Source organism: Carassius gibelio, chromosome A16 (assembly GCF_023724105.1).
Source record: "Carassius gibelio isolate Cgi1373 ecotype wild population from Czech Republic chromosome A16, carGib1.2-hapl.c, whole genome shotgun sequence".
In the NCBI taxonomy this organism is placed as follows: Eukaryota; Metazoa; Chordata; class Actinopteri; order Cypriniformes; family Cyprinidae; genus Carassius; species Carassius gibelio.
Genome location: NC_068386.1, coordinates 18,211,578 through 18,238,587, shown reverse-complemented (window position 1 = coordinate 18,238,587; position 27,010 = coordinate 18,211,578). Strand labels below are relative to the sequence as shown.

Sequence of the window (27,010 nt, the reverse complement as noted above, 5' to 3'; positions counted from 1 at the left end):
TTAGCTTTTCAAGCTTTATTTTAACATCATTACAAGACAGTATCTAACATGTTTTAATATTGAGAACAGCTTTCAAATTACCCTAGGACAAAACATACAGTCTCTTTTGTATTTGTTTGTTGTGCAACATTTGATGTTAACATCTTTCCTCAATTTGTACAAAAATGAGGATAACAGTCAGTTACGAGCAAAATGCACTTTAAATCAAAAAATGTCTGCCTGTTATAGGCCATTAATGTGTGTGGCAATTTTGCTCTTTTTAACAAGAGTATACCATATAAACATGCAGTTACACCAGAATAATAAATTCAAGACACTTATTTCGATAATCTATCCATAATATTTTACATGAAATCTACAGGTAAGTCAGGAATATCACCCCAGAAATGTAAGCAAAGAGGTTTCTGTAGCAAATGCATCAGAGCTTATGGAAAACTGACTTGTCATGTAATTCAAAAGATACTTAAGCAAGATTTCACTGAATTGAACAGTAAGTGCGTGCTATATGCTACACCTCAGGTCCTGTAATCACAAAGGCTAAAGCACACCATATATGCTGAGGTATATTCAGACTGGACTTTGGCACTGTGTAGAAATCAGTTTAAAGCCTTTGGGACAATCTAAACAGTCCAGCCTTAATCCAACAGTCTTTAGCCTGAATAGCAGCTAAATGCTACCTCTGCAATAGAAGACAGTACAAAATGTTTAAAAACAGCTTCAGAGCCTTCACATACTGTATGGTTTTACCAACACAAACTCACAGCAATTCCAAACTATTTCGATGAATTGACGGCAATGTTGAATGAATTCGTACGATCCCATTCCTATATTTTCACACAATCTGCTTAACGCCCCATTGATAGTTCAGTTTAGGGACAGAGCTTCATGCTTTGTTTGTCTACAAATCGTATGAATTCACACAAGTTGGCAACTTTTAAAACATTTAGGTTTCCTCACGAGTTCGGTGGGTTATTCCTCCATTTTTTAAGATCTTCAGACCCATAACCCAAATAAATAAGCATTCAGTGTTTGCTTTACTTCAAGATCTCGAAGCACAAGACAACAGCGTGGAACTAAGCTAAATTGTGGAATATGTGCACCCTGCTCCACACATGGAGGTGGAGGGGTTATGGATATCTTTAAGTGGTTTCCTGAGATATGATGGAAATGTTAAACTAAGTGTGACCCCAAAAACATACAGAGAGCCTGGAAAGCAGGGTCTTCTAATCTTAAACATCCGTAATAATATATCGTCAGTCAGTATTATTATCGTGTCTACGGTTTATTAGTATTATTAAGTTTATGCTGCCTTTTTTCACATTAAGTAGTCTGTGAAAACACACATTTTATACTTAGGGTCCAAAAATAACACCTGCCATGTGCCAAACTGACGTAAAATGGGAATTTGCTGAGTAAGTAAATGGATTTACTGGCCATTTGGGTCACCGAAACATAATGCAAATGGCAAGAAACCACCAAAACTAGTGTAAAAATTGTTTATGAGAGGTAGCGTTTTAAATAAGGGCGAGGAAAATGGTCGAAAATGTGACAAATATGTACCTTACTTCAACAAAAATTCAAGGTCTAGTCATTGTTTCCATATGTGATTTCATGATTCTGATCTCGTAAGAGGTCATGCTAGTGTTTCTTGAACACAGGAACAAATTGTGCGAACCGTGATGCCTAATTTGCAAAGATATGAACAAAAGCATCATTATAGGGTGAATTCCAATCAGAATATACATTCCCTTTCCCTTCCCTGTGCCCTCTTTACTTTGGGTCACATTTACCTTACATATTTATTTATAACAAACACATATCTAACATTTCTTTACGACACAGCCTTGAATTTGCTTTTGAGTAAGGTGTTTGAATCAGACTCAGTCAGTGACTATTTGACTCACTCACTGAATCATGAATCATTTTTGTTGATGTTTGATTACTATCAAAAAATATATATAAAATACTGAATGATGGTATATTTTATGTTGGTACTTCTGAACAAATACCTTTATCAACTAAACAGTCATTTGGCTTATAACTGTGCCATTTTATGAGCTCTTAAATTAAATTTGTATTACCACTATTGGGCTGAATGGCAAGAAGCTAATTTTGGACCTAGTATGCAAAACTGTACTAACCTTAATGATCATCAGTGTCATTTAAGATAATGAAATTATTCGGTTTCTTTCAGGGCCAAGCACCAGTTTGGTGTAAGCCTACATAATATTACATTTAAAGATATGAGCCACTTTTGTTTTTTCAGGTACATGCCTTGGTAATGATCTTTGCTGACATGTCTACAGCAATCTCAGCCTCATGCAAAATATTATGGTAACAAAGTCACATTGCATACCACATATAGACCATCCTGTGTGAGGAAGGTGGGGTTGACCAGGAGAAAACGGCCCTCCTCTGAAACAATACTACAGTACTTTGAGGTATTGAGTCCTTTAGCAATCTCCAAGAGGCACCCAACTTACCTCTTTCCTCTTAGTGTGGCCAAAAACTCTGGCCAAACATCGAGCCAGGGCTGAGCAGCAGGCAGCAGAGGCAGAATAAACAGAGAATGGCGTCTGAAGTCCTGTTAGAGTTCTTAAGTGTGCAAGCCCAACCTTGACTTTGCAGAGCATTCTTTTCACGAGTCAGGTACATGGCCTCTCAGCATCACGTCAACAGCTCAGCTAATGTGTTAATGTGATAATTCCCTCAATAATTTTTACACTCGGTTTATTTGCTGAAATCTACATTTTCAGTGTCGTCGTTTATATGGATCACGTCATTTGAAATAAGACACTGCTTTCTTGAGTCCTCATGTGAAATACTTGCAGTTTGTTGAGTCAATGAAACAATCAGCTGTGCACTTGAGATGTCCATAAGATCTGTGAACAGAAAGACATGCATGTTATTTGGACAAATTTAACCAAATTTTGTTAAGGATCAACATTAATATATATTAATTAATATATATATTAAATTGGATCAAATCAAAATTATTTTACAATATTATTTTAATATAATATTGTGCTAGCTACTAGCACAAGAAAACAGGGACAAGAAAACAGCTAATTTTCCTCAAGGGGGATTTTAGCTTTGCCCCATCCTTTTTAAATAGGCTTGAACAGTCTTACCCAGGCAAAAAGGATCTGCATGTGTGAAAGCCAAAATCCTTTCCATCACACTGCTCTGCTTCTTCATAGCGATATCCATCCCCACAATATGCAAGTTTGCATTCTGAGAAAAAGAGATAAGAGGAGAAAATAAAAAAATATCTGTGAAATTTACAGTAAAAAGCTGGCAGCTGTGTGGTAGCAAATGTACGTATATGGAAGCAACATTTTAAGCTTTACAGCCTGAACTCAAATTACAAAAACATATGTGACCCTGGACCACAGAAGATTAAGTCTTAAGAGACTGGGGTATATTTTTAGCAATAGCCAAAAAAAAAAAAAAAAAAAATTATTGTATGGGTCAAAATTACATATTTTTATTTTAGGCCAAACATCATTAGGATATTAAATAAAGATCATGTTCCGTAAATATATTTTGTACATTTCCTACAGTAAATATATCAAAACAATTTTGGATTAATAATATGCATTGCTAAGAATTCATTTAGACAACTTCAAAGGGGATTTTCTGAGTATTTAGTTTTTTTTTTGTTTGTTTTTTTTTTGCACCCTCAGATTCCAGATTTTCAAATAGTTGTATCTCAGCCAAATATTGTATGATCCTAATAATCCATACATCATGGCTTATTTACTCAGCTTTCAAAATATGTTTACATTTTGATTTCGAAAAAATTACACTGGTCCAGAGTCCCTCAACCTTGCACAGCCCTGATATTGGCAGGTCAGACAAATGGGATCCAAGGCTGGGTTGACTTCCACAGTGCCAATGAGCCCAATGTTGCAGTGGCAGAGCAGGAGGAAAGGAAGGAGTAGGAAGAAAGGGATGTTGATGAAACCCAAGAAGTGAACTCCATAGCACCCCCAAGAACGGAATTGAGCCAAAGGGCCAGGAATCTGAAGAACCCACTACAAAGGAACAAGATCAATTGGCCAAAGGCCAAAGAGGCTAAGGAGTGGAGAAAGTTGGACGAACAACTGAGTGGGCTGCTGCAAAAAAGCTCTGTGCGGGTCAGTGGTAGCCAAGCTAAACCTGTTTGGGGAAATCCTGTATGAAGAATGCAGCAACAGATACAGTGAGGTGACCATTAGAGCAACCAATATAAGATCAAAAGACAGGAGGGAGAAAGAGATCGATGACCTGATGATAAGCAGAAGGCAGCTCCACAATCGTTAGAGGAAGGCAGAGGAGTCTGAGAAGGACAGTCTTAAAGCTCTCTGGGATGAGATCAGAAGATTTCTTGCTAACCTCAGGAGCGTAGAAAGCATCAGAAGATGGAGAAAAAGGAAGGAGAAGGAAAGATTAAGTTTTTTTCAGGAATCCATTCCGGTATGCACGCTGGCTCCTTGAGGAAAAGACAAGTGGAATTCTGGATGTTTCCAAAGAAGAACTGCAGGAGTAAATCCGCACTCAGTACAGTGACCCAGCAAGGAAAACCCCCTAGACTCACCAGGGTATGTGCCTAGACCCTCAGAACCATCAGGCCTGTTTGACGCATCACCACCAAAGTTCAACCAGATCAGGCACATGTTCCAGCGGGCAAGATCTACTTCAGCACCAGGCCCAAACGGAATACTGTAAAAGCTGTATAAGAACTGAAGCTGTTATGGACCCTGATGAGAATCACCTGGATTAAGCCGACCATACCATCTGAGTGGTAGAGGGCAGCGGCAGTCTCTATTCCCAAACGACAGAACGTAACCATAGAGCAGTTCAGGAGCAAAGCTCTACTGAATGTGGAGGGGAAAATTTTCTTCTCTTTGATGGCAAAAGAATGTTCACCTACCTTACGGAGAACAACTACATCAATGCCAGCTGTGAGAAAGGACTCCAGGTTTCCCTGGCTGTGTAGAGCATGCTTCTATGATTTGGGAACCGATCCAGACCACTAAGAGGGAGAAAAAAAGATCTGCTAGACCTCGCTAATGCCTATGGGTCAGTGCCATACGCAACATCAGGACCATGATCATGAACTACTACCAGGACATGCACATGTGCCTTGCACTGAAGAAAGTCACCACTGGTTGGCAACAACTGGAAGCAGGGACCGCAATGGGATGCTCCATTTCTCCCATCCTCTTTGTGGCAGCGTCTGAGGTCATCCTGATCGGGGCAAGGCAGGTGGTGGGTGGGGTCTGGCTGCTTGCAGGTCAGAGGCTTCCGTCCCTAAGGAGCTATATGGACAACATTAACTACCTGCTACAAACTGCCCCTTGTACAACCAGGCTGCTTAAGAGGTTGGATGAGCTGATCACCTGGGCCAGAATGAATTTCAAGCCACAGGAGTCAAGGAGCCTCTGATTACAAAAGGGGGAGAGAAATGATAGTCACCATCAGCAGGGAAGATATCCCCAACATTGTGGATCAGCCCATCCGAAGCCAGGAAAGACTATATAAAGACTATTTATATACATCTGGTGTCTCAGACAAGGACATGGGGAAATTCATCCTTCGGCAGCTATCAGAAGGCCTATCCAAGATCGACGCAAGCAAGCTACCTGTAAAGTACAATGGAATTAAGGGATTCCTCAGACAGGGCAGTGGGTGATGCAAATGCCAGAATTGAGACTGGAAGGAAATGGAGGGCTAAGGAGGAGGTGCAGAAGGTGATGTGAAGACTGCAAGGCAGGCCTAGGATGGAGCGAGCCACCAATCCTATGGTCCAAGGCAAGTAGGAAGGAGAGGAAGGACCTAGTTGTTGCAGAGCTCACCAGGACTGAGCAGGAGGAGCTCAGAGTAAGGTCTGTGGCACAGGGGCAGCAGGGGTGGTGGACAACTTGGGAGGGTTTTGCGAGCCGAGCAAGCGGCTGGGCAGAGTTCTGGAAACTTCCACAGGCTTGGCTAAGTTTCTGTATTAGGGCAACATACAACACCCTCCCGAGCCCTAAAAACCTCCACCAGTGGCTTGGAACAGAGCAATCCTCTGACCTCTGCGGGACCATTAAAGCCTCACTCCAGCATGTTCTGTCAGGCTGTAAAAAAGCACTGACACAGGGTTGGCTCAGTTGGCGGCATGGCCAAGTGCTCAGGAAGCTGGCAGGGGTGCTGGAGAAAAGTCGGTCGAGTCCATTAGAGAGTCGATGTCAGATACACTTCCTCAGGCAGGGGGAACCCACAATGCATACCAGTAAGAGACCAACCGCCAAGCTATTAACAGCAGGGGTGGTGTGGAAGATGGAAGTAGACCTGGGAAGGCAGCTACAGTTCCCACAGGAAATATGCAGCACCATATTAAGACCAGACGTGGTGGTGTGGTCTGCAGCTGTGAAGTCAGTGATACTGATCAAGCTGACAGTGCCATGGGAGGAGGTGCTGGATGCTGCCAACAAGAGAAAGATGGCGAAGTATGCAGACTTGGTCACAGAGTGCAGAGAAAGTGGATGGAGTGTGAGGCTGTACGCGGTGGAGGTGGGAGCTAGAAGCTTTGTGGTCAGATCAATATCATGCCTGCTCAAGGACCTGGGACTACGGGGAGCCACACTAAGCAGATCAACCAAAGAGCACTCTGAGGAAGCTGAGAAATCAAGCCACTGGCTCTGGTTGAAATGACGAGACAAGGCTTGGGAAGTAACATCTAATCAGGTTTTGCTGCAGGGGGTGTCAGGAAGACATCCCTGGTCACTGCCCCGCCACCAGGAGACATTCTGGGTTAAGGGGCAAAACATCAATGAGCGACGGTCCCCAGCTGATGACCCTGCAGCAAAACCACATGGTATGTGGTCAGGTTTAGACCTGCCTCAGGGAAGAGGACCCCCCTGCCATGCATAGCCCACCATAGGAGGTACGACAGGCCTAAAGTCCAGCAGAAAGACCACCTTGCTGTTATGAATAACCAAACTAAAATCTCTTGAGAGTTTTGTTTTGAGGGGGTGGCTTATCAATATACAGTCCAGACATTCAGACTGTCGCTGGCACCACACGTTTACGAAGTCTGAAGACACAGCTCTTTCCCCTCTGTGACAGATGGGAATCTGCATTATGAATTACCTCAACAAATGGCTTATGCTTGCCAGATTGAAGGAGGAACTTATTTACTTTTACTCATCCACCTGAAGCGGCTTAGGCTAAAAATGTATTTAGCCAAGGGCTCTCTGTCTCCCAGTCAGCAAGTTGTCTTCCTGGGAACAGTTATCAATTTAGACCAGATGCAGGCACGGATTATTCTGGAACTTTCCCTTATGATTTAGCAGCTAGCGGCTTAATTTAAACTCAGCACTTCATGTCCCCTCTGAGATTTCCAGAGGATTATCATGCTTAAGTCAGCTGCCTCCTCTGTGATTTCTTTGGCCCTGCTTCATATGCAGCCCCTTCAATACTGACTCAAAGTGCATTTACCATCCCACACTTGGAGCCTGGGACATTTTCATCTCAAGGTAACCCACAGCTGGATCAGAGCTGTGGCCCATTGGATAACTTCTCACCTGTTTCAGTCAGGTGTCCTGTTGGGACTGAGCTCCAGAGGGAAGGTAGGCACGACAGAAGCCTCCAACTTGGGTTTGTGAGCACTGCATGGGTCCTGTTCAAACCTGGAGCAACGCTTATACATTAACTGCTTCGAGATGATGGCAATCTTTTCTGGCCCTGATAGACTTCCTACCGGCCTTAAAGGGGCACCACATTTTGGTCCACTCAGACAATATGACGGTGATAGCCTTTATAATTCACCAAGGCGGTCTCAGGTCGTGCTCCTTTCACAGGATGTCTTGACTCCTCCTCCTGCAATCTTCTCTTGCTGAAAGCAGTTGGGCAGACTGTTCCAAGGAGCGAATTTGCTGTCCAAAGGCAATGTAGCACCAGAAGAATGGAGACTACATCCCCAAATGGTTCAAATGATCTGTGATCTAGACCTCTTCATCTCAGAAGACAATGTTCCCTGGCCAATTGATTTATCAAAGCAGTGAGATGACCTGGCCCACGAATGGCCCAGTGCTCGCATGTATGCCTTCCTCCCAGTTGCCCTGCTTCCTCAGGTCATAAAATGGGTCAGAGAAGTCAGATTCTCGGTCCTTCTGGTGGCCCTGCACTATATATGACAGTATATGAAAGTTTGACGGCCGATATACAGCTATATCTTACATCTACTCGTGTATTATTGCTTATATATACAGTATGTTACAGCGAGAGATAATGTACTCTCTTGACAAGATTTTGCATGACAAGAATACAAGATCAGTTGCATAACCACTGCATATTATTCAGCTCATTACATGGCACACGAAAATAAATTAAATAAATGATGGTATTTTATGCAGAAATAAAACTATGGGACCTTTCAATGTTTGATTCTGATTGGTTGACAAACATTCTAAGGTGTGCAATTATTTTCAGGGAAACACAAAGTAGTTCCAGGCAGGTCTTGACAACATTACATGTCCATATCACTTCACCATATTATGTCCTTAGTGACTACAAAAGCAAAAGAACCAAAGCCCATAATGACACAGACCAAGCAAATAAATATATTAAACAATAAAATGACAAATTATTTTATGTAAATCCCACGATGTTACATTTTATTTTGAATGCAGTAATCAACCAGTCAAAATGGATTATTCCAGAGAGCCATGTAATGAATGATAGCATATGTTGGGATGACTCCTGAATGAAGGTGTTATTCTTGGATTCATTTGCTAGAACAGTACCGTATTATTCCCAGTTCAGAGAGCACTCTTACATCAAACCATATTCATTTACAGCATGTTGTTGGGAATAAGCTGTCAGCTGGAGTGCTGATGTTTCAAGCTGATACTTACTGACACAGCCATCTGTGACCACCTTATTTCCGTCATCACACTCCTCTCTGTTCTCAACTTGCACGATGCTGTCTCCGCAGAAGCCCTCCTGGTCGGCATCACGCTCCATTGACTGGAACGGTATTAACTGCAATCAAAGAGTCTTTTACAGAGGTAGAAACTAAATTCACTATATATGTAAAACTATTAATAAATAAAATGTCTGTCAAAAACAGTCTGTAACGACTGTAATTGGGTGGTTGGCATAAAATTATTTGGGCTGCTGACATATTAACATGCTACAGTAAAATTCATACTTCATTTAAATCATTTGACAAACTAAACGAAATATTTGCAATTGAAAAAAATTGTCACATAACTGGGCTATTAAATTAAGAACTATGTTATGAATGTTAATTTGTGCAAAAAACTTTTTATTAATGATTATTATTATTATTATTAATTCTATATTATTTAATATTATTAAAACTATTATGAACTATTAGATATCACTATACTTTCTCCCTTTGATTAATCACAGTACATTAAAATAGTTGTTTTATATTAAAATCTTTTGAAATATTATGTTTAAATAAGCAAATGAAGCACTACCTAATTAAATTTACTCTAATTTGCATACATTTACGGTACAAAAATCTGAACATTGGGTATTTTTTTTCTACAATGGGGTTTTTGGATAAACTCCATAAATCCGAAAATACTGTCAACGAGCAGAAAAATAAAATAAAATAAATATCAATAATATCAATAACATTTTATAAATCAGGTAAATTACGTATGAACCCCTCTGCATAAACCTTCAGAATAAAGATAGGAATAAAACTGTAAAGTATGAAAGTGATTCAGAAGGGAATTACTGGTTTAGTGCAGGAGGGGAAAAAAAGCAACCTTTAATGATATGTATTGTATAAGATATCTACTGACAAAGAGAGAGTGTAATAATATCATAACTGTGCATTAAATTAATTAAAAATAAATGTGTATTTTGGATGTTTTCTTACTACTAAACTGAAATAAGACAAGGTATGGAAGGAAATAGACAAAATTAATTATTAAAAAAACTAAGCAACAAACAAATAATGTTTTAGCCTGAAATGTCTGTTAGCATTTAAGATAAAATATAAACTAAATAGTAAACCTTTTATACAACCTAAATATGCATTTCCTAACATATTCATATACTTTTAACACTAAAGAGTTGATAAAAAAAAAAAAAAAATTCTGAACAAGTAATGTGCCAACTCTCCTTGTATACATGATTTTGGTTTAGACAACATTATTGATGAGCACCTGAATTGGCATCCAGCCGTCAGTGTCTTTGAAGTAAAGTGACCTTTGATCTTTACGGAAGGCCAAAGCGTTATCAGTCTGGAGGCGGTTCAGCTCCTGTTCGTTATTTACCACAAATATCTGCAGCACAGATATGAAATATTATCAAATGTTGGCCTGGTAAAATGAATTATAGTTGTAAAATTTTATATCACCCCCCCCCCCCCCCCCAAAAAGGTAAAAAATAAATAAAAAATCAATCCAGTGCAATGCACACAGATATCTGGGAATATTCAAGCTCAGTTTGTAAACTGTCTTGGCAATGCTGGCTTACCGCTGGAACTCTGGGATAGCTACCCCAGTGGTCAAAGGAAGAACTGGCACTCGAGGTGGCACTGCAGCCACAGCGGCCTGTCCTGCCGGTTTGTCCCTTCTCCCCTTTCTGTCCTACCATGTACAGTCCTGAAGGAGAGGTAAACAACATTGAACTAAAGACATAAATGACCCTCCATGTGATGCAAAGTAATGAAGTGATTTTAAGAGCTACTAAACCTGGCCTCATCTATCACGAAGAGAAAGCAATCGAGTTAATATGCACGCAAACCAAAACAAGACAGCAGCTGTCCTGTGAATAAAGTGATGACATAATGTTTGTAATTCTGCGAGAAGCTTGGCTTGCTCCGGCCGTCAGTTAAGGACATGATGTCATGGCGTCAGTCTCCTTTGGGGCTTCTGTTTCAGTCATGGATCAGGTTGCTGTTGAAGCTAAATAGACCAGTGGTGGGATTTCCTGCAGTGATTTAAGATCCATGTGCTTCACAGTCTGCTCATGGCGAAGGTTGCAATGTCATCATGTGATCCTGACAGGGCCGTAACCACCATAGATATTGGTAATTAGTGATGGCCAAATGGCCAAAATCCTTGCACTGCTCTGCTGCACTCCATGACACAGTGCTCTGTTTGTTGTTCAGATGACAAAAAGGTTTAAATGCTACATTTTATGCTGTTCTGCCACAACGATCTAATAGAGCTAGACAATTTCGAAATGATTTAGAGAGCCAATCATATCAAAGTAGGCGGGGTTAACTGCTCACACAAGGAGAGCGAGAGTTCCAGCACGAAGCGTTCAAATTGAGCGAGGTGGAATTCATATTGGACTGATTTTTATAGAAATGTTAATTGACCGACAGTAATATCCAGGAATGCAAACTAGTGTACTTTTTTCCTCAAATAGAGGAAAAGAAATGTTTTACGTTTTTTACATATTAGGTATACAACTCAATGTGCATGTGTTTAAAATATTATTTGCAAATAGTACAAGACATGGTTAAGGCCTTGGATCTTGAAATCTCAAAATATGTATAATATGCTAAAAATAATGTATACATTCAAATAACAATAATTAATTAATTAATACGATATAAATAGTATTGGGGTTAACACATTACAAGTAAAGTGAGTTAAGTAGTCAGACTCTTTTTTTCAAGTAAGAGTTACTCTTTCAAATAAGTAACACCAGTTCCGCGTTTCAGTCAGTCACTCTCGACGTCGCTTCGGTGACAGACATATAGGGATTCCAAGACGTCTCCGTAAATAACCAAGACTTTTTTCCATTTATCCTGACAGCTCTCCTGTCCTCATGTTGAGAGAAATCGTGAGTAAGTGCAGAGGCGCTGTGTGCACTGATTTAAAAATAACACAAAAATAATGCAAAAGTAACTTTCCCCAACACGGAGTATAAATCATTTTATATAATAATTTTATTTGACAGTAAGGACTTTTAGTTACAATATATTAAATTTATGCATTTAGCAGACGCTTTTATCCAAAGCGATTTACAGTGCATTAAGACTATCGATTTTTACATATCATGTGTTCCCGGGGAATCGAACCCCCAACCTTGCACTTGCTTGCCTGCTTGTACAGTGCTCTACCAGTTGAGCTACAGCAACACAATATATGTGAGATATTTTAAATAAATAGAGTTGTTTTTAACTTTCTTCAAGGTATCAAAGCTTCAACAAAAACTATGAGCAGAAAAAATGTTTTTCTAAATTTAGTTTTGCACTCACAGGAAATTACACATTATAAATATATTAAATTGGAAAATGTATTTACTTTAAATGGTAATACAATTTCAGTGTTTTTACTGTATTTTTGATCAAACAAATGTAGCCCTGGGGCCCAATCTTCATACGTCGCTAACTCAGTTAGCTGGATTTGAATGTTGTAGATTTGGCGTGATCTTGGATCATTTGGTTCTTCGAAGCTCATCCCGGAGCTGCTGTCATAGCAACAGGTCCGTAAGCTTAAACCTGCTCGGGAGCAGCTTATTTCATGTAAACAGGATTTGTCACGCTGCCAGTCTTTGTTTTCCTGGGTGTTCCCTAATGAGCTCACTTCCCCTTAGGCACTTCACCATAGGCACTTTAATTCCGCTAGTCTGGTTGTCTTCACAGTAATTGCACTCCAATTAGAATCGCACAGGTGTTGACAATACTCTGTCATTAGTTTCCCTATATAGAGCTGTCTTTCTCTGTTGTCTTCATGGAGTCCTTACCCTATGTGTCTCATGTTCTCGTTCCCCCGAGACTTCCTCTACCTTCTCATTCTTCCGAGTTCCCCGTTTCATCCGGTTCCCTCTTTTGGTTATGTTTTGTCTCTCATGACTGTTTATTTTTGTAGTTATCCCTCTGTTTAAATAAAAACCCTTACCTGCATTTGGATCTACCCTCTCTTTGTGTTTTCCCAAACCCAACCGTGACAGAAGGACTCCATCATGCCTAGATCCAGCGGTGTGAGATTTCGAATCGGTTCCCCAGCCACCATGGAGGAACGGAGGGGGAGAGTCCGGAACTTAACCACCCTTCATCAAGAGGGAAGGGAGGTGGGTGGCCTGGCGCAATTGTTTTGGACTTTGGCAGTCGGGTTAGGTTACAATGATGCAGCACTAAAGGATTGGTTTAATAATTGCCTGGATGATCCTTTACCTCAATGGGAGATGAAGGGGTTAGAGATCCTGGACTTTTGGGGGTTTACCAATTACCTGCACCATCGTGCTCAGTGGAATGCAACAACCACACCAGAGTTTCCAGACAAGGCTGCCAGCTCAGCCCCACAACCCAAGATGGCCACCAGCCCAGCCCCACAGCCCAAGATGGCCGCCAGCCTAGCGCCACAGCTCAAGATGGCCGCCAGCCCAGCACCACAGCACAAGATGGCCGACTCAACGCCACCGACTCTCCATCGTAGAGGGCGGAGGAGGAGACAGGCAGCTACTGTTCCTCAGGACCCGGAGAACGTTCCCGAGCGGGCGGCTGCCGTCCATGAGGCCATTCCCGATGCGGTGCCCGCTGCTGTTCCGGAGGCGGTGGCCGAGGCTGTTCCCGATGCGGTGCCCGCTGCTGTTCCGGAGACCGAGGCGGTGGCCGAGGCCGTTCCCGATGCAGTGCCCGCTAATGTTCCGGAGACCGAGGCGGTGCCCGATGCAGTCTCCGAGGCGGTGCCCGATGCAGTTCCCGAGGCGGTGCCCGATGCTGTTTCCGAGGCCGAGGCTGTTCCCGAGAAGGTGCTCGATGCTGTTCGAGAGGCCGAGGCAATGCCCGATGCTGTTCCCGATGTGGTGCCCGCTGCGGTTCTGGAGGCCGAGGCGGTACCCGCTGCTGTTCCGGAGGCCGAGGCGGTGGCCGAGGCCGTTCCCGATGCGGTTCCCGTTGCTGTTCTGGAGGCCGAGGCGGTGCCCGCTGCTGTTCCGGAGGCCGAGGCTGTTCCCGAAGCGGTGCCTGATGCAGTTCCCGAGGCGGTGCCCGATGCTGTTCCCGAGGCGGTGCCCGATGCTGTTCCCGAGGCGGTGCCCGCTAATGTTCCGGAGGCCGAGGCGGTGCCCGATGCAGTCTCCGAGGCGGTGCCCGATGCAGTTCCCGAGGCGGTGCCCGATGCTGTTTCCGAGGCCGAGGCTGTTCCCGAGAAGGTGCTCGATGCTGTTCGAGAGGCCGAGGCAATGCCCGATGCTGTTCCCGATGTGGTGCCCGCTGCGGTTCTGGAGGCCGAGGCGGTACCCGCTGCTGTTCCGGAGGCCGAGGCGGTGGCCGAGGCCGTTCTCGATGCGGTTCCCGTTGCTGTTCTGGAGGCCGAGGCGGTGCCCGCTGCTGTTCCGGAGGCCGAGGCGGTGACCGAAGCCGTTCCCGATGCGGTTCCCGTTGCTGTTCCGGAGGCCGAGGCGGTGCCCGATGCTGTTCCCGAGGCGGTGCCCGATGCAGTTTCCGAGGCGGTGCCCGAGGCAGTTCCCGAGGCGGTGCCCGATGCTGTTCCCGAGGCGGTGCCCGATGCTGTTCCCGAGGCGGTGCCCGATGCTGTTCCCGAGGCGGTGCCCGATGCAGTTCCCGAGGCGGTGCCCGATGCTGTTCCCGAGGCGGTGCCCGATGCAGTTCCCGAGGCGGTGGCCGATGTTGTTCCCGAGGCGGTGCCCGATACAGTTCCCGAGGCGGTGCCCGATGCTGTTCCCGAGGCGGTGCCCGATGCAGTTCCCGAGGCGGTGCTCGATGTTGTTCCCGAGGCGGTGCCCGATGCAGTTCCCGAGGCGGTGCCCGATGCTGTTCCCGAGGCGGTGCCCGATGCAGTTCCCGAGGCGGTGCCCGATGCAGTTCCCGAGGCGGTGCCCGATGCTGTTCCCGAGGCGGTGCTCGATGTTGTTCCCGAGGCGGTGCTCGATGTTGTTCCCGAGGCGGTGCCCGATGCAGTTCCCGAGGCGATGCCCGAGGCGGTGCCCGAGGCTGTTCCCGAGGCGGTGCCCGATGCTGTTCCCGAGGCGGTGCTCGATGCAGTTCCCGATGCTGTTCCCGAGGCGGTGCCCGATGCTGTTCCCGAGGCGGTGCCCGATGCTGTTCCCGAGGCGGTGCCCGATGCTGTTCCCGAGGCGGTGCCCGATGCTGTTCCCGAGGCGGTGCCCGATGCAGTTCCCGAGGCGGTGCTCGATGCTGTTCCCGAGGCGGTGCCCGATGCTGTTCCCGAGGCTGTTCCCGAGGCGGTGCCCGATGCTGTTCCCGAGGCGGTGCCCGATGCTGTTCCCGAGGCGGTGCCCGATGCTGTTCCCGAGGCGGTGCCCGATGCTGTTCCCGAGGCGGTGCCCGATGCTGTTCCCGAGGCGGTGCCCGATGCTGTTCCCGAGGCGGTGCCCGATACAGTTCCCGAGGCGGTGCCCGAGGCTGTTCCAGAGGCGGTGCCTGATACAGTTCCCGAGGCGGTGACCACAAGGCCGTGGTGGTCTTCTACTCCGCCCTGGGGGACTCTGGCGGTGACCACGAGGACGTGGTGGTCGTCCGCTCCACCCTGGGGGACTCGGGCGGTGACCACGAGGACGTGGTGGTCGTCCGCTCCGCTCTGGGGGACTCCGGCGGTGACCATGAGGACGTGGTGGTCTTCTGCTCCGCCCTGGTGGACTCCGGCCTCGACCACAAAGACGTGGTGGTCTTCCGCTCCGCCCTGGAGGGCTTTGACTTTGACCACAAGGCCGTGGTGGTCTTCCGCTCCGCCCTGGTGGACTCCGGCCTCGACCACAAAGATGTGGTGGTCATCTGCTCCGTCCTGGTGGACGCCTCAACATGCCCTTCATGGACTTATGTTTTGTGTTTTTTGAGTTCTGTTTCTGTCTGTTCCTTTTAGTTTAGTCTGGCCCTCCTTCCCTCCCCCTGAGCCTCCACCTGTCCGCCTCCCTCCTGGACTCCTTGTTTTGTGTTGCACCTTTCCATTCCTCCTGGTTGCTCCTGTCCCTGTTTTCTGTCCCTCCGTCCCTCCCCCTGGTCCGCCGCCGTTCCACCTCCCTCCTGCCTCTTTTTCTGTTGGGGTTTTCCTGGGTTTAGGTGGAGCATCTGGTAGCTGCTCCGTAGGGAGGGGGTAATGTCACGCTGCCAGTCTTTGTTTTCCTGGGTGTTCCCTAATGAGCTCACTTCCCCTTAGGCACTTCACCATAGGCACTTTAATTCCGCTAGTCTGGTTGTGTCTTCACAGTAATTGCACTCCAATTAGAATCGCACAGGTGTTGACAATACTCTGTCATTAGTTTCCCTATATAGAGCTGTCTTTCTCTGTTGTCTTCATGGAGTCCTTACCCTATGTGTCTCATGTTCTCGTTCCCCCGAGACTTCCTCTACCTTCTCATTCTTCCGAGTTCCCCGTTTCATCCGGTTCCCTCTTTTGGTTATGTTTTGTCTCTCATGACTGTTTATTTTTGTAGTTATCCCTCTGTTTAAATAAAAACCCTTACCTGCATTTGGATCTACCCTCTCTTTGTGTTTTCCCAAACCCAACCGTGACAGGATTAGATGGCTTCTTTTCAACCAGAACTGATACTCAAAATATGTCTGCTACCACCGCTACTTTATTACAAGAGTATCCTACTGATCCAGGGACAATAATTAAAAATAATAATCATTAAAAAAATTATTTAAAAATAATATCAAAATGCTGTGTAGTCCATAACAGCCTACTATAGAAACAGCCAGTTTTACTCACTGAAATATTTATTTGTCATAAAAGTATTACTTCATAATTGTATTAGAGTCTTACACATATGCTATACAGATAATAGAGTCGTGCATTATTTTGAGTGATGACTGCTATTATTAGAGTGGTTTGATGGAGCGCAGGAGATGCAGATAACATGATATTTACCCTTAAGAAACTTTCATTAATGCTGACACATAACAAATCTGTCCAAATATAAAATGAAATTAATAGATCATTTCTACATTGAAATAAAAATGTAAAGACTGCACAACTGTTATAAATTGCGAATCTAAATAATTGGGATATAATTATTACCCGTTTCATTATTAATAATTACCTGTTTCATGTATCTATTATAACATTTATGTAGTTTTGTTTGCTTGGCTGTTTCCTTATAAAAGTCCAGAAATTTGTCAAGTTTTTTGTCGGGTGTCATTTTAAATTATATGACGTCATTACATTGCCGTCTTGCCACCAGCCAATCATTGCACTGCTGATCATGGTTTCGAGTATCGATACATATCCCCTTTTAAGCCAACACATGAACGCGCAATTATCTCAGATAACTCAATCCAGCGATACTAATCATACACAACAAGTGTGTTCGAATAACCCAATTAGCCGGATCATGATTAGCACGATGATATCATCTTGGATGTGTCATTTGATCTCGGATGTAATAAGCGACGTACGAAGAACGGGCCCCTGGTGAACATAACACTTCAAAAACATTAAGTAGTTAACTAAACTTAACCTCAAATATTTAAACAATGCTGTACAAAATTGTATTTATTAATTTCTTAATTTGAACACACACACACACACACACACACACACACACACACACACATATATATATATATATATATATATATATATATATATATATATATATATATATATATATATATATAGTATAGTAAAAAAGTAAATACATTTTTATATATTTGAAATTAATTAATTAGAATTAACTTTTCATTTTTGTTTTTCATTTTCCATTTAATTTCTCCAAAGAAACTACACTTTCTTAGAGACCACAAGAGATTTGAGAACTGATAGAAATGTAATACCTGAGGTGGGCAAACCAGGAGGGCCAGGGTGACCAGGGACCCCCTGAGGGCCTGCAGGACCCATGGGTCCAGTTGCACCAGTGTCACCTTTTGCTCCCTGCATCAGAAATCAATAATAATGGTAATTTATTTCCAGTCCTTTTGTACTGTTATCATGTTGCTATTACGTGTTTGGGGAGGGATCACCTGCTTTCCTCTTTTTCCTGGGCGGCCGGTGGGTCCCCTGTTCCCTGAGCTTCCAGGTTCTCCTTTTGGGCCCATTTCACCCTGAGAAATGATTTTAAAATAACAAATAGAATTGTTTTATTATGTTAACTAATAACAGATCATTTATTTTTATATAAAACTTTTTTTTAAATATTAAATATTTATAATAATATAAAATAATATTTTCAGGACCTTCTGCCCAAGCATTCCAGGAAGACCCATTGATCCCTGAATCAGTATTAAAGAATAAATTATGGATTAGAGCAGTTACAATTTGCAATATAAAACTAATTGTACTATGGCAAATTACCTTGTCTCCTTTTGAGCCAGTTACACCTCTTAAACCTTGTGAGCCCTATGAGGACAACATCAAAACAGCAGAAGAATACTAACTAACAATGAACAACTGTGGTAAAAAAAAAATGAAAGCATGAACTTAAGGATGAATAAAAGTGGGTTCAGAGAGGTAACTCACTTTTTCACCCTTATGTCCAGGTAAGCCCTGCAATAAATTAATAATATTCAGCACACAAGTGTATTATTCTGTCTGCATATGACAAGGCATTATGACAGCAGCAGTCCTAATTCAGGAAACAAAGACTGTCCAGACCTTGTGTCCAATTGGTCCTCTTGCCCCTGGCATGCCCATCAGCCCAGGGTCACCTTTCTCCCCCTGTTAAAAACACAGGGGATCACCTCACTGGACAATAAATCACACTACCATGCTGTCACATCATTGTGTATACTGATGAGGTCCATTACAATTCATGCTTGAGAAACACAACTTTTCCCCTATTAGTATTTGCACTAAAAGTTCACCCCATTAAAGACAGAAAGAGATTCCTGACTTTTTTACACCGTGTCTACACTGGACGTGACATGTTGAGCTCCATGATCATATGTGGAGATAGGAGAAACCTCAATGCAACACTCCACTGATCCGGTCTTTATGGCAGTGTGGCCAAACTCAGTCCTCTCAAAAGTGAAGCCACATGAAAACACACATGGAATTCGCAACAAAGCACCTAATGAACCCTCAGATTGTGAGAAATAAGATTCTCCGGTCTGATGAAACACAAATCCAAACATCATGTTTGGAGGAAACCATAACTGTTATTTAAAGCAGTTTTACAGTTCCACAACAATATCCTGCAGTACAACTTCATACCATGTACCACAGACAGGAACTAACACAAAGAGACAATACAGTTATATTCTATGGTTCAGGAATTGTGTTCAGTTACTCACTTTAGGCCCAGTTGGTCCCTGCAATCCACTTGGTCCCGGTCGCCCTGGAAGACCAGGAGGGCCAGTGTGTCCCTGTAACACATATAGCATTATTTTACACAAAGAGAGAAATATACATTTACAGCTCCAAGTGTCCTTGCATATAGGCAGATATCACTGAAATTCATGTCTTGGATGAAAAATTATTTTTGAATGCTCAGATTGCTGACGTTGTTTTGGCTTATATATCTTTAGTACATAGGTTTTGGCTTTGTCTTAATTTTCATTAAAACAATTGTATTACACTTTTTTATTGATTAATAAAATAATACCTTATATTACAGAAGTTGCTATATTATGGATTTTAGCACAGATGGAATTCTGTATCAATCAATTATGTTTATCTTTATTTTCATTAAATTTTTAGTTTTAGCAATGTTTATTCATAGTGCACATTTGTAGTGTAAACACAATCAAGGTTGATCAAATTGCTGTACAATAAAATCATCACAATGAATTAAAAGGGAATAAGATATAGAAATAAAAACTAAATAAACATGCAACAGAAAATCAACAGTGTACAAGAGAGACCCAAAATAACATTAAGGAATGTAATACAAGGAGAAAATATATATCTTAAGCATGAAATTAAATGTGATGGATGGGACCTGTCTAATGTGAAGAGGAAGTCAGCAGCAGCAAAAGCGCGATCACCATGATTTTTTAGTTTAACACTGGGGACAGTGAGTAGGCCAAGGTCATGATCTTAAGGTTCTAGAAGAAGTATACAGGAGTAATAAATCAATTAAGTATTGAGGTGGCAGGTTTCGAGGGCTTTTTGTAGGCAAATAATCTACCAATCTATGCTTGACAGGCAGCAAGTAAACATATTGGTGTAAAATAGGTGTAATGTGGTTATATTTGCGTTTTCCTTTGAACAGTCCAGCAGCTGCATTTTGAATCAGCTGCAGATGAGAAATGGAAGAGTAACGCCATAATACAGCAACTTACAGTAGTCAAACAGAGATGTTCCGAAGACATGGATTGTGGTTTCAAAATTGCTCATGGATCAAAAAGAGATTAACTTTAGCAAGAAGGCAAAGTTGATAAGTGACTTGACAACAACAGATATCCGTTTGTCCAACTTTAAGATGCAGGCAAATAAGTCCAAATTTATGGCACACTGCAAATTTTATAGGACAAGTAAGTCTAGATCAAAATCAAGTTTTTCTTTGAGCCAAACATAATAATTTTGGATTTATTTTCGTTTAATTTAGATTGGGAATTTCTTGAAAGCCATAGTATAATTTCTTTTAAGCCTTTAATAGTGGCAAAAGAGAGTGTTTATTGTTAATCATCTGTAATATAAGATAGATTTGGGTGTTGTATATAGATGCAAAAACACAACATATTTATCAAAAATAGAGGCCAGGGGGAGCATATACAGGGAAAACATCACAGGTCCAAGAACTGATCCCTGAGGAATACCACAAACAAAAGGTATATTTTGGAAGATGAGTTATGCCCCAGATGAACAATAAACCACCTATTTGACAAATAAGAGTGAAATCACTGTAATACAGTAACACCCACACAGATCTCCAGCAGGGAAGAATGTCATGGCGGACCAAATCAAATGTAGCATTGCAATCTAAAAGGACTAGAGCCATGTATTTCCCTGAATAAGTCATGATAATCTTATATTTATATTTTGTTTAAGCTTTGAATTTCTGGATTTATTTTTTTTATTTTAGTGAATGATAACAACATTGCTATAGTAGATCAGAAATGTAAATGACACAGTTATGTGGCCAAATATAAAGAACACAAATATTCTACAGAAATCGAATATTTACAATTTTGAGTATCAGCTAGGTGTCATCATGACTGCCATTCCTTTTCCAATGCATCTAATCTGTGTAACACCTAAATAAGACTGGCTGCTTAATTGCAGGACAGTAAGGACAAGCTGAGGACAACATGTCTTCAGAGTGCTTTGAGGGAAAAAACAGCCATCAGAAGAGATGGAGAGAGAGAGAGAGAGATATCTCCTGGCTTTAATTAAATAATGCGCTAAGGGCAGGAGCTGGGCACTGTGGGAGAGGGAATGATTTATTGGGCTGCCCCAGCAGCACTTAGCTAAATTACTATGCAATGCTACAAAGCATCCTACACCAGCAGCACTCCACTCTCAGTGCCCGTCTGGAGTGAAACAATGCACCAGCACACCCAAAATCCTTTGCAGTGGTTTAGTGGCTTCTCGATTTACCCACAGCCCCACTGTAGGTATTACTGACTCCGGTCCCAAATGCCTTTCAGGAAACCACAAAACTTCACAACGTGATTGTGGGACAGGAGCCATGGGAATGTTCCACTGTGGACTTAACCTAATGATGGTGACCACAAGTGTCCACTGATGTTTAGCTCTCTGCTACCATAATAACATACTGAAGATCATGTGACCTGTCTACCTGTGTCAGTGTTGGACTTGCATTGACTTTCCTTCAGCTCATGTTATGCTGCAGCTTTAAAATTGTGTGCATCTCATATTCCTTGTTCTTCCCTTTTTTCAAAGTAAATCCACTTATTGGAAAACAGAGGACAGTGAGTCTCACCTTTTGTCCAGGTCTTCCAATTTCACCCTGCAACACAGAAAAGGGGAGGAGGGAATAAGAACAGTCATTTTATCAGTGTTACAATATACATAGACTTGAGAGTCATTGATTTATATAGGAAAAGTTTATAAAGTCATAATTTCTTCATAATTCATAATAAAATATATATGACTTCATAATAAAAGTCATAATTGCAAGTTTGCCCTTTCATTCGTCTGCAAAGCAAAAATAGAAGACATCTTTTAAGAATGTTTCAGCTGTTTTTGGCACAGTTGAAACTTTCTTCAAAATATCTTCTTTTGTGTTTTCTAAACCTTGTTCAGTGTTAGTACCTATTTATTACACAGTTCTTATAATTACTATAATTACTACATAGTATGCACACACTACATAGTATGCACATGTTAACCAGGACTATAATATAAAGTGTAACCATAACAAGAATAATTTAAAAGAATGATAAGAATAATTCCTTAATTCACTGGACCAATTAATCAGCTTCCTTTCTCTCTCGTTCTTAATTGCTTTTCATGCTGTTGTGTGTGCATGTATATATTTACATAAGCATGCATCATACCTTATCTCCCTTTGGTCCCTTTGGTCCTGGCAGTCCAGCTGGACCCTGATCATAAAACAAACATAACTGTTTATTGCTTATCCAAAACATCAAAACATCACAGTAACCATAAATATTTATTCTAACCAATAGTGTTGACTAGAACTCAAAATTGTTGTTTCCAAACCGGTTTTCCAAATACTTCTCCTGCCTTCCATTGGTTGACACAAAAATAATAGCCCTGCCCCAAACCCAATTCACTGAAGTCTGTGATTTTTGCTGTGTCAGGCGGAGTGAACAAAACGATGACCAAAGCACCACAGAGCCACAGTATTTATACTTTTTGAAGAAATCAGCCAACGAATGGCTTCCCGATAGTTCCTTATGTACTACATCTTTAAAACCTATGCCTGTATTGCAACAGGATGCATAATGTTCTTGGCTGACAACCTCAGAAATATTCGCTACACAACTGACAACAAATGACAGAGATGAAACTGTATTGAGATTGGAGTGAACTTGCAGGGCAGGGGTGAACTCTCTCTTGGGGTTTTGAGTGTCTGTGTGTGTCTCTCTTGGGGTTGTTTCTAAGAATGGTACGATGCAGCAGAGGCCGGCAATGGAAAAAGGTCTATATCTATCTGCTCTAAATGTGGGGCGTTAATGGCCTGCTGTGTCTTGGTGGCCAAACTGGTCACATCTGTGTAACTACAGAAAGACGTCTGGGGAACTCACATGGGTCTCACATGCTGAGAGGGTTATGAAGGCTAATTACAGACCTGGAACTGACCATTGTGACAACTCAACTCATGTGACTATAAATGTGTAAGAGTTTGAGTTTGTCAGGGTCTGTACATGTAAATATACAAATATACAAATCCAAATAAATAATATTATCCAAATAAATGACCAAATAAAGGTCATGTGGAGTGGCCAACAAATTTAGAAACATGCAGAAAACAATTATATGTAATTCTACCTCTTTATTAAATGGCAAGGTTAGGTTGTAAAATGTGCAATAAAGCATTAATGAATTAATAATTCTTATTAAAATACATACATTTTAATACATAATTCACGAGTCTTGTAAACATAGATTAAATTAAATAATGATCAAGATTTGTACACCCACATGTATTAAAGTTGTAATAAGGAAAATCCTTTTACTTGATAGTTATGCCACATAACATGTTAAAGCATTAAACTGAAATGGTATAAACGGTTTTCGAAACCATATGAAAGCAACATGAATACATTAGTATGTTCTGAACATCTAAACAAATCTAACAAAATGTTTCCTTTTTCTCATTGGCCCTTCTTTCTGTCTAGTTTGTCAAATGCTCTTGTACACAGTCTTTGCCATTTACACAGTGTAAACAAACAGAACAACTACAGATCATTGTGGGATGACATTTCACTCAATATGAAAAAGGCTAACGCATGCTTTCATTTTAAAATCGTGTACATTTTTGTGCCAAAAAATGTATGTCAATACACCTTAAAGTCTGCTGTTTCATAGTTGGACATATCTATGTAGTTTTGTCCTCAACATTAAAATCTGAAGCACATACCTGAATGCCAGGAGGTCCTGGTGGTCCTGGAGGCCCTGGGCAACACGTGGGGGGTGTGGGATTGTGCTCGTCTTCTGAGTTACATTCATTTGGTTGAACAACAGTCACAGTCTATAAGATAAGTCCCAGAAATGTACAGTTTGTCACCATTGAATATTGTGGTCATGGGGACAAATTAATGTTCTTATTGACACCCTGAAGCACCTGGAACCTAAACCAGGTGCTTGATCAGTTGTCATGAATCAGGACTCACCAGAGGACCCTGCTGCCACAGCGAAGGGGGTGGAGGGAAGAGAGGGGGCGGAGGCGGACTCAGTAAACAGCAGGGGTTGAATTTCTTTCTGGTTTCCAGCAACAGGAGATCTAGATGAGGGGAAATACTGTTTCATGAGGAACATGTCAACAGACACGTGGTCCAGCAGAACATTGTTTCACTCCACTGTCTTGGAAAAGAGGGACTGAAACACATGACTGTGTCTTTGATACTATGACACTTCTCAGGTGGAAGAACTAAGGAGTGTGATGAAAGGTACTCCATAACTGAAATTAAAGATGTATCTGCAAATATGTAATACCGGAGCTTTTCTTATAAAAACAAAAATTCATTTTCCTGAGGCATCACTTCTCAGTTCACAGTTGCATATAATATGAATATGAACTACTAATATCTGACAACCACTTTTTGTTGTCATACTGAACAGAATATGTATTGATTCATCAGTTGAAACCTAACATGCTTTGCATAGTTTTGCTGTAAAAAGTCTCTTATAAAATAAATTGTGCAATGATACTGATGATTTTTTTTGTACTCACAATTATTGTTGTGCACAAGCAAAAAGTGACCATATTAAAAATAAATTTAAATCAATCAATCAATCGATAACAGTACATTAAAATAGAAATTCCAGAAAGATGTTAACTTTGCAAAAACAACCACTTGCCTAATTAAACTTTTCACTGCAGTGTTGGCTGACAAAACTGAAACACAGCAATTTTGCCATTAGAGATAATAACCAGAGATAAGTCACTGATGCCTGTAGGGAAATTAATCGCAGGGATAAGGCAAAATATTAACTTGATTTTCATTACAGGGCTGTGGTCTCCAAATGTTTTGAAATTCAAATTTTACCTGAAGTATATTCAAGCAAATCTTTTAATACTGGGACACATTTTGATCAAAGTGCATGTTATATGCTTGCACCCAATTTATATCAAGACTTCCTAAAGAGCAGTGCAACGTATTTATGTTATGAATACTCTGAATTTGAATTGCAACTGAATTTAATTTGCATGATTCATGAAAATACCAGGTGATTCTATCAAAAAAAAATTTGTTGGTGCAGATTTGATTTGATTTGCATATCATATGCAAACATACTTTACTCTGTCAGAGAAAACCTCTAACATCAGCCTGCTAAACATGTGCAAGAGATAATGATGTCTTACCTGTTGGACGAGGGAATATATTATCCACATAAGAGAATGATGCCACATAGCAGAGGAGTTGAAAATATAGTCCGAGTGTGAAAAGAATCATGCTGCCGGCTGCGGTCTACCTCCAATAGGACCGAGGAGTGATCTGAAACAGTCCAGCACTACACCTCTCTCTGCCCACCTCTCTCTCTCTCTTACACACACACATACACGCTTTTAGTAGAAGTGAATGCCAACCAATGTCTGTTACACCTCTCCCATGTATTGGCCTGAGCTAAATATACATGAGGCAGCCGGTCAGCTGCCCTCTGTAGCCAATATTAGCCTGTTACTACTGCCAGCGCTGCCTTTGTTTCCTCTGCCTCTAATGGACAGGGAAAACAAAACAGTGTGGATAGAAATGACATTGAAATAACAAGGTGTCACGCCAGAGGCTACCACCATTTATTCATTGATAACACCACCCAGCAACATGTTTGCTGAATGAAACCCAAAACTTGTTTCTTACTAATTTTAGAGAGCTGATTCCAAAATAGAGGCTATTTTGCTTTAGCATTTCACACTGTCTCAACAAAAATGTTTTTCTTTTTTGCTTTTGACGTCATTGCAAGGTGAAGAAGTTTTGTATTATCCTTTAATTCCTCTGAGAAGTTTTTTTCATATCTTCCTCTGAGCCAGGTTACAACTATTTGTTAAATTCTCTCTCATATACAAAATGATTCTGAAGATATTTTATGACTAATCCTGTTTTCAAAGTTAGAATTACCACCAGTGACAATAGAAAGTGCAAACATAACCTGTTTTCCGCTGTTTCTGTGGCTTTAATTAACTTTAATTTAATTTTTCATTTCATTATTATTTTAGATACTGATAACACTTTAATTTAAGGAGTCCTTGTTACACATTACATGCACTTACTATTATAATAACAACAATTAACCCAAAGTAACCCAAAGCCAAACCCTAATCCTAACATAATAAGTACATGTAGTTAATAAATATTACTCAGTATTTAAATGTATAATTACACTATAACAAGGCCACCTTAAAATAAAGTGTAACCCAGTTATGTTAGCACATCGTTACACTCAATTAAAATGTGAAATGTAGCTGAAATGAAGTATTTTTTTTATATATATATATATTAAGTCATTTATGGTTTTCTTTCAGTAAACCCTGTTTACTACATCCACACAGCAAAAATTTCATGAATATAATAATAATAATAATAATAATAATAATAATAATAATAATAATAATAATAATAATAAACATATACATAAAAATTTATAGGAAAATCCAAAAATATTAAAATTGACAAAAACACACAACATTTTTTTTTACAACTAAAATTAAAATGGAAATGGAAAATATATAAATGAAAACTAATTTAAAATATTAATTATAATAAAGGATCATGAAACCCTAAACTAAATTGTCTGAGATTAGCTATAGGATAACAAAATTTTGCTTTCCGAGTTTAAAATCTACAGTGTTGTGATTATTATTATTATTATTATTATTATTATTATTTAATGAGAACATTGTCAACAAATAAAGAAGTAGTTACAATACAAACATGTAAAATAATAATACTTTTTTTTTTTTTTTTTTTTTTTTTTTTTTTTTAGATGTCCTTCATGCTCTGTAGTGGAATATCAGAGATGTTTTCCAA

The 27,010-nt window shown here is 41.2% G+C and overlaps 1 protein-coding gene across 1 annotated transcript; it reads right to left on the bottom strand.

The window, feature by feature from the left end:
• Positions 1-25,573, bottom strand: LOC128030000 (acetylcholinesterase collagenic tail peptide-like). Its single transcript, XM_052617452.1, has 17 exons — positions 25,348-25,573; positions 24,155-24,264; positions 23,902-24,012; positions 22,352-22,396; positions 21,775-21,801; positions 19,181-19,252; positions 18,543-18,605; positions 18,408-18,434; positions 18,243-18,287; positions 18,125-18,160; positions 17,912-17,992; positions 17,726-17,822; positions 10,486-10,613; positions 10,173-10,292; positions 8,883-9,009; positions 3,132-3,234; positions 1-2,882 (listed from the first exon to the last, which is right to left on the bottom strand). The coding sequence occupies exons 1-17, from the start codon at positions 25,436-25,438 to the stop codon at positions 2,813-2,815; spliced, it is 1,353 nt and encodes a 450-aa protein (XP_052473412.1). The 5' UTR covers positions 25,439-25,573; the 3' UTR covers positions 1-2,812.
• Positions 25,574-27,010: the final 1,437 nt, after the last annotated feature.

Coding starts and splice junctions, on each gene's coding strand:
- LOC128030000 (XM_052617452.1), bottom strand. CDS start 25,438: ATGATTCTTTTCACACTCGGACTATATTTTCAACTCCTCTGCTATGTG. Junction 18,161..18,242: donor CTGGCTCAAAAGGAGACAAG/GTAATTTGCCAT, acceptor ATACTGATTCAG/GGATCAATGGGTCTTCCTGG. Junction 17,823..17,911: donor CAGGAAAAAGAGGAAAGCAG/GTGATCCCTCCC, acceptor TTTCTGATGCAG/GGAGCAAAAGGTGACACTGG.